The following is a 17,504-nucleotide window of genomic DNA, read 5'->3' on the forward strand; positions in this document are numbered from 1 at the left end:
AGAGCAGGTGGAACCAGGCCTCAGCGGGCGGCAGCACAGCAGAGCAGAGCAGGTGAAACCAGGCCTCAGCGGGCGGCAGCACAGCAGAGCAGAGCAGGTGAAACCAGGCCTCAGCTACAGCAGCACAGCAGAGTAGAGAAGGTAATCCCACCGCGTTACACCGGCTATTTAATCCACTTTACATCTCCGCCGGTAGCACAGGCTCGGAGAGGAGCGGCGATACGCGGTGTGAGTAGCGGCGAGAGGAGCAGCAAGAGGAGCGGCAAGAGGAGCGGCAAGAGGAGCGGCGATACGCGGTGTGAGGAGCGGCGAGAGGAGAGCCGGGACCACACTTCCGACTCTTTATCTTACCTTTGTATTGTTTACTCTCAGTACAGCACCACTTTCCGAACAGGAAATGCATGCTAATACAACATAAAATAGCACTGACACTTATTATCTATATATATATCTATATAGATATATTTATTTATTTATATATATAAATACGACATCTTGTATTTTAGTTACACCCGCTAGACAACAGTGGAAGGTTCGAGAAACAACCGTGTTTGCCGGGTGCACCGCGGCGGAGGTGGGGAGGTTCCAGCTGGGAACCTCCACCCCGCTGCGGGACCCGTGGGACGCCTGGACGGTGCGTCTTGGTCACGATTCATATCGGCCGGCGCGGAGGCCCTCCGACAGTGGGTCGCGTTTGCCATTCGATCAGTGAGAGGAGAGGAGAAAAATGCAACCAAAATTGTCAAAATCCGTTAATATATGGATGAGTGCACGGTGGTCGGACTCATCACCTCCGTAATGAGTCTCCATTGTGATTTGAAAACTTCCATCAAACGAGTCCTTCGGTGGGCGGGAAAAAAACGCGTCAGAATCGTCACTTCCTGTACTGACAGTGGAGGTGTCCTGAGAGTGGAGGTCTGCACCGGAACTGTCCTGAGAGTGGAGGTCTGCAGGCAGGCTCCCATGGACAGGGCTGCTGTTAACGTCTGTACAACGGAATTGTGCCAAAACTACGCCAACCGGCTGCGCAGGGAGACTCCCCCCCCCTTCACTGGAGAACTGCGCTAAAACAGCTGATCACAACGTTCACACTCTGTGGTCACGAAGTACTCCACTAGCCGCCGCCGCCCCCCCCTCTGTCGACTTTCCTGAAGTACTCCCCCGTTGATAGAAATCAACACGTAATGAATTAAGACCCCACGGTTTGATGATTGATAGGTGTGTGGGTTGTCTTTCATTTTGACACGCAGACATTTTTTATAATAAACATAGATACTGTATGTTAAATGGATATATCCACCATCTTTCATTTATCTTTCCATTCCCACAACAATATACATAAATAAATGGCATATTTGGACATAGTTCGAATGGTGATTAATCATGATTAATTAATTTTTAAGCTGTGATTAATCTGATTAAAAATTGTAATCGTTTGACAGCCCTAATATATATATATATATATTATGTAACAATGTACTGGAACTGGTGGTATCCCACTCGGCAAGTTCAGAACCGTCGGTACTTTCGGCGGATTCCGGATCGTATGCCACTCTATTAGACCGAATCGGTTCATAAGCATAGGCCATGGGATGCCTGGTAACTGTAGATGCTTCCACATCAATGTCATCTCCCGACGAATAGTCAAATTCATCATTCAAAACGTCAATCTCATTGCAAAATTCCTCCATCGCTGCCATATCTGCCACGTTGTGTTGACTTCCGGTATGGATACCCGGAGCGAGGACCCACACAGTGACGTCACCATTTGGGACTCCCCTAATGGCAGCGGCCTGGTCCCGGAATTCCCCACCTGGCCGGCGGATAATTAATTTTCTTTTGTCTATTAATATCATATACAATAAATATTACGATCAATATCCATTGTAAAATGAATAAACTACCGGAATATTATAGCTGTAATGGTGTTTCCTTTCCCCTTTAAACGCCCTCGCATTGAGGTACAAGTCGAACAGGTGCCAGAGTCACACGACCCACCTGAAGAGTGAATAGTGAGTTTTGAATATATTTTGTAATAATGGGTCATTTGAAAAAGTGTTTTGTATGACAATAGAGATACAGGCTACCTGTTGTGTGCTCTGTGTCTGTCTCTTTCTGTTTACCTGTGTCTCTGTCTCTCTCCCTCACTCTCTCTCTCTCTCTCTCTCTCTCCCTCTCTCTCTCCTTGTCAATTCTATATGCCAACTTTTCTTGTTTCTGCCGCTGCGTAGCATGTTGTAACAACGTGGAATTAGCAGAATAGGCTATTGTATTGTTTAACTCACACCTGTTGCTCTCGATATAATTTAGCTGATAAAAGGAGACTAATAAAAGCCTCACGCGTGCGTTTCACTGTCAAGGGGTGCGATATAGCGTGTATGTAATTACATTACAAATGCTGACTTGAGCCCCACCACTGTATGGGTTAGCCCTACCATAGATTACCCAACAAAAATACTCTGGCGCCGCCACTGACTACACCAATGAGCCTTGTTTTCTTATATAGTACTTACTTGCTGAACAACTATATAATATGAAATACAGTAAAAACAACCCTTTCTCATTAACACATTGCAGTATTGTAACAATATACTGTACAGTATAAACCCGATTAGTAGACATGACAGGTGATCTTGCTTTTGTTTTTGGCTGTTTTTAGCCTTACGGGGTTACAATAAAAAATGTCATATGTTAAAATGTGCTGTGATGTATAATACATTTTGATTCACAATTCAATTTCTCATTAGAAATCTTTATTCTGTCAACTTCCAATGCATAGATCTCTGCACAGCTTATAACACCCTGCAGCATGGGAAGTTATTTTCAGTATATATTGACACTTATTTGACTCTTGTTGCCCATATCTGATCCCTGCTCTTACCAGAGTGAAACGGTCATTTATTTCCTCCGGCAGCATCTTACTGTTATTACTGAAAGGGAAGAGAGATCTAGGATAGCCTCAGCCTGCAGATGAATGTTTGTGGTAATCCTTAACGCCCTCAGCGAGGTTTGCAATGCCAGGACTTCAAACAGTACGTAATGTTATTAGGCATGTGAGTGCTGAATCATTGAAAGCTCAAAACACAATTAAAGGGCTAATTAATGGAGCATGGTTCTCGGAGGAGTCAAGTGGAGTAAAATTACTTCCTCTCTTACCCGGATTTCCATCTCCACAGCCTGACACCTTCGCATCTGTTTTGAGCTCAGACATGAATATAAAATGTGCGGTAGTTATGTTTAGTCATGAGAAAACTAAATTTCAAAGCACTGTTCAGAGTGTTTTTGTGTCACCTCAGGGGACAGGGAGTTGAGAAAAAAGTGTGTTCTTTAGGTGCATTCACACCGCAGTACTTTTCCCACAAAGGTTCATGAGAACTTAGTTCATGAGAACTCTTTAGTTCTCATGAACTAAGTACAGATCGCGTTCACACCGGAATAAGTCCCTGGGGGAGGATTAGGCAAATGAAGCCGCTGACGTCACTTCTTCTTCTTCTGCTTTGAGTTTACTGGTAGGCCGCAAACCACTTCACGGCGTATACTGCCGCCCAAAGTCCCCGGCCGGAAGTCCCCGGAGTTGGGGACTGGCTTCAGAGTAAATCGCCAGAACGCCGACACCTCCTCATCTCCACCGCTCCCATGTTTTATTTTGTGTTGCCATAAGTTAGTCTCTCTGCGTTTCTGCGCTGGGCTAATGCTAATGCTAATAATGCTAATGCGAGGATAATAAAATGGCGGCTTCACAAAACTTTTTGGGAGTTTTACGGGGTGTGGTTTGCAATCCACCCAGCCAATCAGACATAGGAACCTTTTTCTCCCACGAAAGTCCCTGCTCTCTAGCAGGGACTGAAAAGGGGGTGAAAAGGTTCTCATGAACTCATTTTAGTTCCGGCTCTTTTTGGTGTGAACGCAACATTTCGGAACTAAAGTGGGAAAAGTACTGCAGTGTGAACGCGCCTATTGAGAGTCTGGAAGAGAGGAGGTGATGCTCCAAGCGTTGCTTATGGTGAGATGAATGAAGAAACTGAAAAAGGGGTGGTGCAGTAAAGGAAACGGTGAATAATTCAACATATGAAACAAAAGGGAGACCAACTGTGAGCCTTGCTGTCTTTGTTGTAACTAAGATATGGAGTAAAGAGGCAGAACGTGAATTTACCCTGCATGTATGGAACAATGGATTCAAAGAGAAGCATTTTAGCTCCACAGATTTGAAAAAAAAAAAAAAAAAACTTTTGTCCAGAGACTGGCTGCTTTGTGTGTGTGTGTGTGTGTGTGTGTGTGTGTGTGTGTGTGTGTTTGTGTGTGTGTGTGTGTGTGTGTGTGTGTGTGTGTGTGTGTGTGTGTGTGTGTGTGGTGTGTGTGTGTATGTGTGTGTGTGTGTGTGTGTGTGTGTGTGTGTGTGTGGGTGGGACTCCAGATGCCAAACTAATTTGTGCATTATTATATTCTCCTTTGCATCAAAGACATTAAACCTCCTCTTCCATTGTTTTACATTTTACAAATGAATCTGTTTATAATCTGCAATGTGAATATTTGTCTTTCTGCGCCACTGAGTACTCTCATGTGATTTTGTCAACAGATTATTGGTTTTAGAGAAGGATGTTTTGACAGATCCATTACAACTTTCATATTCCAAATGTTTCTGTCTAGCTGCAGTTCCTAAATCACTTCGCTCATTTAGTTCACCTTAGGGATTTCAATAACTGAAGTGTTCAGCTCAGTGAAAGTGTAAAGCTTGTAGCTTTAAACTAAAGGAGAATAACTAACACCAGTGTGATTTCGGTGAGAGTATGACCGTCCTGGCCAAAGTTACAGGGGGTTGCCAAATCCGGCATCAATAATGCATTGCCAGCTCTGCGAGATTTAGTAGCACTTCTTTAATTTTTCACCTGAGAAAATTGCTCTTGTAAACTTTTTCTTTAGTTGCGTCAGATTGAGTTTTAAGCCACACTGTTTATTTGTTCACTTAAGTGACAGTGCTGAGATTGCATATAATATATGAGTTAGTAAATGGGATATTAACCAATTTGCCTTTTGGTCAATGTCTCAATATAACATTTACAGTTGCTCCGCAAAATTTCAAGAATTTTTAATTCTCGTTTTGTTTTCTTCATGTGTGAATCTAAGCTTTGAGGGAATTACACTGTGTGAACCAGTTTAGTGATTTTAAGCCCCCCGAATCACAACTTTCGCCATTTTCTATCCACTTTTTCCCTAACTCCCAGGATGATCTTGAGCAAAGAAGACATGCAAGTGTTGCTGCTCCACAGCAAGGGTTGTATGACAAGTTGGCCTTAACAGGAGATGATCCATCCTGACACAGATATGAGGATTTGAGAACTCAAATGAGGCCACCCATAATAATTTGATGCTGTTCGTCAGGCTCCTGACCTTTATTGCTGTTATCACTTACTGGCCCTTGGGTCTGAGTGTTAGTTGGCATAGCAGGACACTCACTGGTGCTCACAAAGTACTGCAGGCAATGGTTATACTTCTGTCTCGCAGCAAACACTTTCATTAATTGATTGTTGATTGTAGTCAACAATTATTTTGGGTTTTTATTTTCACACTTCCTGGCATTTTTTGTCTGTTTCTTTCCCAGCAACATAGGATTTTAAAAGTGAAATGAACTGAGTAAAAAAGGGGCAATCAGTTTTGTTCTGCTGTAATTTCAAATGGATACAAAAATACTTCCAGTTTGTGTCAATTGTGGAGTCCATTTAGTTGCAGGTCTTAAGTCAGTAAAATATGGAAGTGAATAGATCCTTTATCCTTTCCTATTCCACACATGAATGCGTCTTTCTAGTCTGCTGACTTTATTTTTCAGTTTGTTTGATCATAGAGATTGCATTATCTGTGTGCACTACATTTTCCTTCCCTGCTCTCTGTTAAGGGAAAAAGTATATTCCCTGCAAAGTGCAGGTTCATTTTAATCAATCAAGCCTAACATTAAAAACCTCTTTGAAAACCCTCAGCTCGAGACTTTATTCAAAGACAAACACTTATTTTAACAATAAGTAACCTTCCGCCCTGTTTAAAATAGTATAGGCGTTGCTATATAACTGGCAGTGCGATCTCCTCTTATTTTTTCATCTAGGCAGGGTGAGAGCAGAGAGGATACTGGATAGGATTTAATCTCAGGACAGCAAAATAAACCACTATCATATGCTTATTTAAGTCTGCAGTTTACTAATCATTTTACAGTTTTATTGGCAACTGATTACATCTGTATTTACATTTTTGAATCATTGTTTCAATCATCTGCCAGTGTTCTGCCTCTACATTTCACTTCATGCTGCACTCCTTCTAGCTGATACTGTAAGACGTTTTGTTGTGTTCTGTATTGAGCTCTAAATGTCAGCCACTCCTGTGTATTAACCCATCAGGGTTTTCTTCAGCACAGTACTTTATTGATAGAAAGGTCATCCAGAATAAATGGGATCACCATGGTTACGCAGAGCGAAAAAGGGGAACCTCCGATTTCAGGTGTGTCCACCGTTGGCTCTGCAAAGAATGGATGCACCCTTACAAGTCTTATAACAACTGTGAGGAAAAAAATATAAAAGCACAGTGGGTTGTTGTGTTTTGGGCCAAAGTGCCCTCTATACAGCACAGTGGGGCTTCAGAATGTATTTTCAGTTTCAAATAATAACAGAGGTGAAATGAAATGTTTGTAGTTTGAGTCCCACTGTACTGATTGCCCATCTGTTCAAACATTTCTCTGCAGAAAGCCCCTCAGGGGAGTTGAGTGACTAACACAATTATAACAGATTGGAGCATGACATGCAACAGTTACGTAAGCCTCCTATCGCAACTCAAATGTAAATGCTCCAAGTTTCCTATTACATTTCAACTCTAGTTCCTGTGTGTGCTCACTGACCGTCCACAGCCACATTTAAAATGGACATATAAGTTGTGGCTACAGCAGTTCAATTTAATATTGTTTATTTACATTTATGGAAGTTGGAGAGAATTGGATGACACATTTTCAAGTATATGATTTGATGTAAGAGATTAGAGAAACAATTATGATGCTGCCACTTCATTTTTTAATGATTCAGCTGTGGACACAAGTCGCTTGGTTTAGTGAGAAAACAATAAAATGTTAAGTATTTAAGAAATAATGCTGAAAAACAGCTTGGATTTATCTCAAACACTATTGAATTGATATCAGCTATGTTTGACTGAAACACAAGTTATAAGATACCAAAGAAATAAGAGAAACATTTAGTCATAAAATAAAAAAGAACACCTAGTACCCACTTTAGGAAAACACGCATATCCAAATATGGATCCACGTTTTAACAGCCACAACATAAAGAGCTTCTTCTTTGTTGTTCACCCCTCGAAGATGCAGGGAAGGTCAACTTGGAATGAAAGTGATAATGAAATACAAAGTCATAAATGTTAAAGATTTATATTTATTTCTCATCACAAATAAAAAGAACCATGCTTACTCATCACAGAAATAAAAATAAGAGAAGCGATCAGTCTTTGTATCTTTGCCGGCCTGCTGCCGGAGTGTTTTTTTAAGAATGTGAATAATAGCACTCTATGAAGAATGAAATTCTTTAAAAAAAATCCAAGCCTATGCCCATACACTGAAGCCACTAACCCCCACCACCCACAACCCATTACCCACCTCCACCCGGCTCATTTCCCCTCCCCAGAACAAAGATCACAGCATTGTTTGAAGCGGTCTTTCTCAGGGCTCTCAGTCCCCAGAAGTCTTAATAACCTGGAATAGTGTGACATTGTAGAGCACCTGGTGTCCGTTGTTCCAGGTATACAGGACCCTCTCCCTGGGGTTGTAGTCCATCATGGAGATGTGGGAGTATTGATTGTGGAAGGGGATGTCTGTGTACTCGTAGCTTGACGTGTTGGTGTAGTAGGCAAAGTAGATCTTGGCACCAGCCAGGTGAGAGTTGGTGACGTAAAGTGTACCGCAGATCATGAAAGACTCTCCAGCACTGCGTTTAGGAAAGCCCGTGTCCCAGGTCTGCAGCACCTCCAGACTCATGGGCTCCAGGCGGCTGATGACAATGTTCCCAGCATTGGGGATGGTGGTGTAAACAGCCCACAGGCCATTCTCATCCGCCATCAGGTCGATGTCAGATGAGCCGCCCCAGGAGTAAGGAAAGGTGTTGTTGTAGCCGGCTCCACTCAGGCTGCGCTGCACCAAAACACTCCGAGATCGGAAGTGGTACTTGATGATGATGTTGCTCTGGTACTTGTTGTAATATAGCGAGCCGTTGTAGACCACGTGACCAGTGCCGGCCCAGGGGTGAGGCAGTAAGGTGCTGCACAAAGTTCTGGCCCTTCATGAAATCATTCATTGTGCGGTATTCCAGGACACGCCGTCCCTTGTAGTAACCATCCATGGACCACACCTGCGGAGAGAAGAACAATGAATCCCATTGGCATGAGGGGATAGAAACAAGTTCATTTATATAAGTCTGTCAATAAATAATAATCAGCAATTATTTTGATAATCAATTAATAGTCATTTATAATGCAAAAATGACAACATAGGATGTTTTCAGTATCCAAAATATGGAGATTTCCTTTTTTTTTTTTTTAGCTGAATATTTTTGGGTGTTTAAAAAAATAAATACATTTAAACCTTTACATTTCACAAACTGGGGTGGACATTGCTAAGTATTTTCTAACATTGTATGGACCAAACTATTTATCGATTTATCTCGAAAATCATTGGCAGATTAATTGATCATAAAATAATCATAAGATGAAGCCCGGCTTATAAACTAAAGGAGAAACTGAAAAGATTTAGAGGTTCCAGGAGAATATTGTTATAGCCGGCATACCTCTTTGCAAGAGCACTGTAAGCAATGTTTTATTATAGCTGATGGCGGAGCCCGGAGCAAAGTAAGCGTGCTGTGTGTATGTGGGGCGGAGCGGAAGTGTGTGCCTTCATGATCACACTGTACTCGAATGTGTGGACAGAATTATTGATCTCTCCCACGTTTGCAAGTGAAGACGTTGCCTGTGCGTTGCAATCAACCACTGCTTGTGCTCCCTGGCCTTTCCAGTCCACATTTACAGAAAATCAATCCATTTAGCAGCTCTAACTTTTTTCTCTCCACTGACATGGCCCCTCTCTGGCTGCATATCCCATCTCATTCCCTCAATGCTTCCGCCGGGACACAGTTCAGCTTTTAATTGATTCCATTAAACTGCACTTGGCTTGGATATTTATTTTCTTCTTAATGGAGCTTTGTTAGGATGTAGCTCTTGCTCCTCTGATTCTCCACCAATTGTTTGTCAGCTCTTTCTTTCTTTTTGCTGTTGTTGCCTGCTTCCCAGGTGGAGAATAGGCACTTCAACAACAATTCCAGTGGGGGGGAGAAGTAGTGTATTGGAGCAGTCGGGGGAGGTGAGGTACAGCATCTGAATTATGGAGAAGGAGGGATTATGGAGCAATAGGCATTGTTTCTCCTTTGCCTGCTAAATGAGTCCCTAGAGCTGAGCCAGGCAAACACTGTAGCACATTTAGACCATGCTTTTGTTTTGGCTCCTCGATGATGTTTCCCCTAATGCGATTATCATGATTGGTGTGAGTGTTGATGTGATATCGTTGATGTATCTGGCTATTAATACAATCATTGATTGCTTTTAAGAGTTTAATGTGATCTCAGCAAGCAAGGTGATTAAAGACAGAGATCACAGCATTCAGTCACAGAAATTGATCTTCTCTGTTGGCAATATCTATTTAGCCTGTTATGATTCAGAGTGGGGATGAAAAAGGCCATCTTCATCTCTCCTTTCAAACTTCATCAGTTTCAATTCTCCCCTATAAATGGCTAATAATCCACTCTTTGACTTCGACACAACTCATTTCTCCTCATTTTCTCCCTCACTTGTGTCCTTTTCAATCTGCTACCTAAATTAAACCATGTGTAATCTCTAATCAGCGGATGTCATTCCTACATCATCTGGGTCCAGAGCATCTCAGCACACTCCTGGTAATTACCTAGGTGATTTAGAAATCTTTTGCCTAAACAACTTATTCATTTCTCTGCTGATGATGAAGTGATTAATCAGCCAGAAATGCAGTGACAGTGGTAGACAGGGAGAAGGAAAAGGGATGCTATCAATCAGGGACTCAGGTTCGCATCCCCATTTCTCATTATGACTCTTCTCCTCCAGAGCTTACGAGATGTCCTATTCAGGCAAAACAATCAATCAGTCACTGAAGAAGCTGCTGACAGAGTTTTTGGAGAATGACTTTGATTCTACTTCATTCTCTGTGTTTGTTGATGTGAGCTGCAGGAATGAAAGGGTTCTAGTTCTGGGGTGACTCGGGTGAGCGTAGAAACAGTGGGACTTACCCTGTTGTCTGAGCTGGGGATCATGGTATCAGTCATCCAGGAGCCGAACCTTGAGCCAGACGCACGTACGGTGATGGGATTACTGACACCGGTCAGCTTCCCACAGCCTGGAGGTCAAATCAGAGAAAGACGTAAGATGCTTGGATTGTATGACTTAGTACTTTCTCTGCATTTGTTTACCCAGTTTTGTGAGGCACTTTTTAAAAGTTATCTCGAAAAAAACAAGTGAGTAATTAAAAGTTTCATGAATCATATCACGCATGAACTCATTTCTCTGTGCAAAGGCTTAAAGCCATTGGTAGACAATAACAAAACACTATTGACCTAAAGGCTACACTTTAATTGCAGTTTTTCCTGTTAAATCATCAGTTTTATATATATGAGACTTTGTAAAATCATCAGTTCAAGCTAACACAATACAAGAAAACACTCAATTATTAATTCAGGCTTTCTAGGCCATTTTTTCTTAATGTATGCAAACATTAGGAACGTCATGGAGAGTGGAATTATTATAACAAACTTTGACTATTTCGTATTTTAATTTAATTTCAACATTCATGCCTTTCTTCGTTGCTGTTGTGCAACCTCTAATTGTTTAAGTGCTACGATATTTCAGAATAAACTACCCACCCAAGCACCCACATTTATTTGCAAAGATCTTATACCTAGTTTCTGCATGCAGGAGTGGAGCCTGGTCTCCAGCAGCAGGACTCTCTGGCGCAGCTCCTCATAATCATAGGCCCCCATCTCCTCCTGGATGGCCATCAGCACCAAGGACAGATTCCTCACCTCCTCCCGGAGATGCAGGATCATCTTTGCATCCATCTTGTACTGGTCCAGCACTGGCAGCAGGGGAAGCAGCTGGGACACCTTGTCTTTTAACTCCTAGGACAGAGAAAGATAAATGGAACAGAAACAAAGGGTGGAGAAGATTAAACCCTGGGGGAATACAGGATGGGGGATGAGGTTGACAATACAAGACAATACAGGGGATTGTGTGTAGGATAGGCTAGCCCTTCGATCTTCAGTTGTTACTTCTGGTTCATAAATCATCGCTCAATCAGGAGTTCATATTGTCGCTTGGTGCTGTTTCATCTGTTTGTCTTCTTAGCGCCTGGATTCATGGAACTTGGAACTGCAGCTGGGATTTCATGAATACCAGACATTTCTGGAACATACAAGGACATTCTATGCTTTGTATTTCTTTGGCTGTGTCTTACACCACCGTCTACATAATTGACTCTTTTTATATTTATGCTCTTTATAATTAAACACGTTCTCAGTTTCTGGCTTTTTTTCTGTATTGATCATGCTTCCACCCACTTGTTTAACTTGTGTGGGATTCTGTTTTTGATCTCTAAAGCATACGTAGGCTAAATTCCATTTTCAATCCTTTGTGTGGATAAGAAAGCTCTGAATGTATTCAGTATTTTCAATAAGGCCAAATGTATATCTGTTTCCTGTCTCAGCTGGTTCTGATGTTCACCTACATTCAGTGCATGGTGCTGTTGGGTTTAAACTTGGTCTGTGACTCATGTGTTAGAAGAAAAAGGATCAATGTGTCTTTAGGTAGGAGTGCAGGAAGCAGCAAGAGAGGCAGGCTGCCTGCACAGAAGTTAGAAGGCTCAAGAGAGAAATAGGTGTATCAATAAAGTTCAGCCACCACAGGAGGGGCTGTTTCCTCATAAGGTTTATCGTAAATCTGGTAATGGAGCAGCTCTCATCCCTGTGGCGCCACATCATAAATCTCATTTTCCCCTATTCAAGCAACGGAAATTCAGTCTCGTTAATCTCTCACGCTCTGCCATTGGCAACTTTGAGCTGCGCGTATTCATCAGCAAACCTGCTCTGGTCAAATCCTGCTTTTTAAAATACTTCTTCCCCTCTTTATTGGATTGTGGATTTGCATTCAGACAAGTCTTCGAATATAACGCTTACTGCTCTGCATATTTTAGTCATCTCAGGCTTTAGAGGAGAATTGGCAAATTTCATAAACATCTTCATTGCCTCTATTGTACTTGCTTTCATAATAAACACTAAAAGAAAAATACCGCCTGTCGCTGAAGCACGGTCTCAAGTGTGCAGTAAAGCACACTAAGCATTTATCAGAGCATCTTTTAATCAAACTATTTTATGGTCCATCTAATATCTGTAAGGGTGTGAGAAATGTGCCGAAAGCCTGGGCAAGACACCATTGTGACAGGAAGACAAAAAGGCCTGTTGATAATGGTAGCTGAGCTTGTTGAGAGATAACGCAGAGATAAATGTGAATATATGTGCTTGTTATCTCAGAGCAGACACCAGAATGTTAAGTATATAGAAGAAGAGACACTGAGAAAGCAGAGAGAGGAAATAGTGTAAATGTAAAAGGAAAATACAGAGAAAAAAACCCTTTTCTTCCAGGTCCACAAGCTTAATTATTTAGGGGTATATGAATTCTTCTCTGCACGTGACTCGAATAATGTTTTGGAATTTTATTTTTGTACCTATGTGTCAGAGAGTCACAAGATCTGATTGCTTTTGAAGAGTGATTCGAGAGATTGCCATGCATCTGGTAAAGTTTGTGTGCACATGGAGAGCAATACAACATCTCATAGCAGCTTGAGAACACTACACACATGGTGTAAAGGAGACAGCCAATTACCTGAAAACCCTTTGGATTGAGACTGCGGGGATTGTCAGAGGCCACCTTCAGCTTTCCATCCACCACTTTCATTAGGCTCTCGGTGTTCCTTACATACTGTAGATCTCTGTACGTCCGCAGGTCCAGCACCTCCATTGACTGGCTAATGTTCTGAACCTGTTACACACACAAACACACAGACAAACAAACACCAACAAACATTAAATAATTACTTTGGTAAGTGTAATTAAATAAGGATTTTTTCACTATCATCCATTCCTCATTAGACTTGCAGCTCTCGCTTGCAATTACAGCTGAACCGATACGTCAATGTTAGTTGGTCATCTAATGTAGTCATTGATTACTATTTTAAATAATGTTCTAAAATAAGAGTAATTCCTTTGTCTTATATTACAGTAAATTATATTTCTTTAGGTTTTTGTGGATTGTTTGTTGGACAAAACTACACCTGACTGGAAACTGAGATGAACACATTTGTTTGCTATACAAGCCAACAGTCTGCTGTCCAAGTAATACATTTAAAAATAACGAATAAAATAATGTATATTGCTATAATGAGTAAAATAACATTCCATGAATCAGCATTTTATTTATTTTTTTCCTGAGTCTTCGCAGCTTATCGTACTACTTTATATTGGAGTCTGGCTGGAACCTCCATGACTTACTTTACTTGAATGTATTTACAGTTTGTTTCCGTCTGGGTAACAGTAACATAAAAACAACCAATATAATCAATGATCACTTATTTATGGTAAGCCAGGTACAATGGTAAGCATTATTGTTTCTCGGCATAGTTAAAAAAGAAAAAGAAGAAGGTTGCCCAAATAAATCACTGAATGCACCCCCCGTCGAGCTGACAGGATGTTGTTTATATGGAGTCAGATTTGGGTCAATATTCTAGCGCGTAAAACAAGCTACTCACGAGCTGAAAATGTGCTTTTACACGCGCATAAAATGACCCTCGCGCGCAGATTAAACCCCCGCGAGCGGCTCTGCGCCCGCGAGTGGCTCTGCGCTCGCTCGCGAGAGAAACAGCCTTCTTGCTCGCTCGCGGGAGTGTCAGCCTCGCGGAGTCTGTCTACGCGCGCGTGAAAAGTTTCTGGCACTTTGGGGCGGAGCCACTGGACTTTGATTGACAGCTGCAAGGAAACCCGGGGTTGCCAGGTTTGATAAATGCCTGAACTACCAAGAGCCGAGGAGAGACGGCAGCAAAATCAGTTGGACGAGATTGAATGGTAAAGTTGTCCATATGTGTATATATAAGTGTTGCATTTAAGTGATATATTGGTTGTAAAAATTATTTGCTTGATACAAAAGGACATTCTTTATAACCAATTGCTTTATTATCACGCATTTGTAATATTTGTATGCTAGAACTTTTTGTATTCTTTTTGAAAAATAAAAAATAAATAGCTCACTTGTCATTCATTTTAATCCTTAATTATCCATCCAACACTGAAAAGGTGGTCCTTGTGAAGAGTCTCATCACTATATTCCCTCAGCTGAAAGTCATTTACAACAATAGTTTGCTGAAGATTAAGTTTGTTTTAACCAAGGTATAAGGTTTTTTTAGGTGTGATTTTATGAATGATCTATTCTGTCAACATTTGATGAATTAGAAAAATATTAATGTTTTTAAATGTTAACAATTATTTTCTTAATGACATATTGTGCTAATGAAATCCTTGTAAATAAATGTCCAATGAATTTATTCTTGCATTCAATTTTTTTGAATAAAAACCATATCCACCACCTGGTACTTCCAGTAATCGTCATTGACACACAATGTGCAGATATAACACAATCAAATGTTAATTCTGGTTAAAGAAATATAACACAAAATGTGCAGAAATAACAAATGAGTGTGTTCATCTTGGTTACACATTTATGACACACAATGTGTAAAATGTGCACATTGTGTGTTAGGGGCATGTAACACATTTTGTGTGTAAAAATGATTTACACATAAATAAACACAACACGTGTTGTCCCTGAGCACACTCTGTAGGTGTGTTGAAATTCAACACATGTTGTGTCATATTTGACACATCCCTTCTAAGAGTGTACAGCAGACAGTAGCTAGCAATTTTCGACAGATACAGCCCACTCAAAAATATATTGTTTTATATAAAATAAATTGTTTATATATATATATATATATATATATATATTAGCTGTACACTTTACGAATATAATAGTTTTTTATGGACAATTTTACCATTCAATCTCGTCCAACTGATTTTGCTGCCGTCACTCCTCGGCTCTTGGTAGTGCAGGCATTTATCAAACCTGGCAACTTCGGGTTTTCTTGCAGCTGTCAATCAAAATCCAGTGGCTCCGCTCCAAAATCCCAGAAACTTTTCACGCGCGCGTAGACAGACTCCGCGAGGCTGACACTCCCGCGAGCGAGCAAGAAGGCTGTCTCTCTCACGAGCGAGCGCAGAGCCACTCGCGGGCGCAGAGCCGCTCGCGGGGGTTTAATCTGCGCGTGAGGGTCATTTTATGCGCGTGTAAAAGCACATTTTTCGCTCGTGAGTAGCTTGTTTTACGCGCTAGAATATTGACCCAAATCTAACTCCATAGTTTACATGTGCATGCTGGGTTTAGTTTATTGTTATGCTAATGTGTGGCCGATCCTCCTGGTGACTCCACTGACTTTTACCTACAGGGTGCTGTGTGAGGACTGTCTGTTGTTTTTGACAGTATTTCCCTGTCATGTTGTGAATGCAAAGCGTTATGCAACTGCACGTTTTTTAAATAATTGAAGATCGCAGCGAAGCAAGCGAGACTGTGTGGACTCGCTATGTGTTTGAGTTGTTAAGAATCAACAAGCGAGTAAATTGAACCTGGAGCGGATTAGAGAGGAAACCGCGATGCACAGGACTGGCAGAGAACCGTTCAGAAACGTGAGTACAATAATACACTATCTTAATGAAACTTCATCTGCTTTGCCTGAAAACGTAGCGTTGTGTGTGCGCACGCATCGTTGTGCAGAAACCGTGCATGCGCTCTGTCTGTGGCTGCAGTGATTGAAGTGTTAATGTTGTTTACATGTCTGTGTTATCTGCTTTGGCTATGCTTTATTCTGCTGCTAACGCTTTAAGATGTGGCAGGCTGTTCCCTTTAATGTATGTGGCTTAGCCTACTAATGATTCCACCCGCCGTGGTATCGAACGACTCTTTATGGATTTATAGTCATTGTTCAATTGTCTTGAGTGTTGTCCTGATTTCTAGAGAATGACTGTAACCCCCTGATCCCACCAGAAGCGTCTGAGCTGCGACCTCCTCCTGCGTCATAACCCACCGGGCGCTTTTCAAAACGTTGCGGAAGCGGAGCGTCGTGTGTGCAGCCTCGCAGTTGTTGTTGATGTTGGAATATTTCCTGGACATTTGTACTTCTACAAGTAGTAGGCTATGTAGTTAAGTGGTTTATGTTTGTGTCTGTTTAAATCGTGTTTATTGTTGTTATTTCCTATTTTGTTGTGTTGTAGATTACAGACACAGTTAATATTAATTGTAATATTCCAGTTCTAAACGACATGAATCAAAGATGTGTTGCTGTATTTTAGTGGTAAAAAAATATGCATTCATCATCATAATTATTCTATATATATATAATTTACAGTGCCTGTAAACCGGAGGAGAACGCTGGCATGTATTCTCCTACTTGAAAGACGGTGGTGGGGGGGAGGAGAAGGAGCCGGTTTTGGGTGCATCCGGTGCACCCCCTCAACCAGCAAAGCAGACAACAAGGTGATTTTCATCACTTCCTGCCTGCGCTGCGCTGCGTGAAAAATAGGATTCATCCTATATTTTAGAAATTCCTTCGGGCGAGGAGCTTCTGGGACGCTTCGAGCCGCGGCGCCGCGGGTCTGGTGGAATAGCACCCATTGATTAGAGTGGCCGCGATCGCTAAAAATGCCGCAGCCGCAGCTGGTAATAGCTCCCACCAGGAGCGGCGCTGCGCTGCGGCTGCAGCGTTTTTAGCGATCGCGGCCACTCTAGTCAATGGGTGCTATTCCACCAGATCCGCTGCGCCGCACTGCATGAATCCTATTTTTGAAGCCGCGGCGCAGCGCCGCGCAGGCAGGAAGTGATGAAAATCACAACAAGTCCTCCAACTCATACGACCAAATGGGTCGATTGTTTAAGCCCTTATTACGACCAAATATGTCGTTTGTTAAAGCGCTTAATACGACCTATAATTACGTTTTAAAGTTTTCGGCCTCTAGTGGTCCCGTTGAATGCAAATGTTACAGAGGGTCGTTTATTCACAAATAACCCTCTCGAAAATCCTAAATTGTAGGATAGTTTGGCTATTACAACGCTTTTTGATTAGATTTCTAGCGGGAAGTATATATTGTACTTTTAGAATCCACGTCCAGTCGATATGTAGGATCTATAGTTTGATAGATATTATGAAGATGATTTGAGGTTTCGTCAGGAGAACGTGTATATGCGGCAAGCTTCCATGTAAAGTTACGGATTGAAAACAGTATTTCCGGTCTCAACGT

The 17,504-nt window shown here is 41.7% G+C and overlaps 1 protein-coding gene across 1 annotated transcript in view; it reads right to left on the reverse strand.

Moving 5' to 3' along the window:
* Window positions 1-7,398: 7,398 nt before the first annotated feature.
* Window positions 7,399-17,504, reverse strand: part of olfm2a (olfactomedin 2a) — a 28,648-nt gene continuing 18,542 nt past the window's right edge. The window contains 5 exon segments of the mRNA XM_034088466.1: window positions 7,399-8,293; window positions 8,295-8,387; window positions 10,347-10,453; window positions 11,012-11,231; window positions 12,991-13,146. Of these exon segments, the coding sequence (XP_033944357.1) occupies window positions 7,712-8,293; window positions 8,295-8,387; window positions 10,347-10,453; window positions 11,012-11,231; window positions 12,991-13,146 (1,158 nt within the window). The 3' untranslated portion in view covers window positions 7,399-7,711.

Source organism: Pseudochaenichthys georgianus, chromosome 8 (genome assembly GCF_902827115.2).
Source record: "Pseudochaenichthys georgianus chromosome 8, fPseGeo1.2, whole genome shotgun sequence".
Taxonomy (NCBI): Eukaryota; Metazoa; Chordata; class Actinopteri; order Perciformes; family Channichthyidae; genus Pseudochaenichthys; species Pseudochaenichthys georgianus.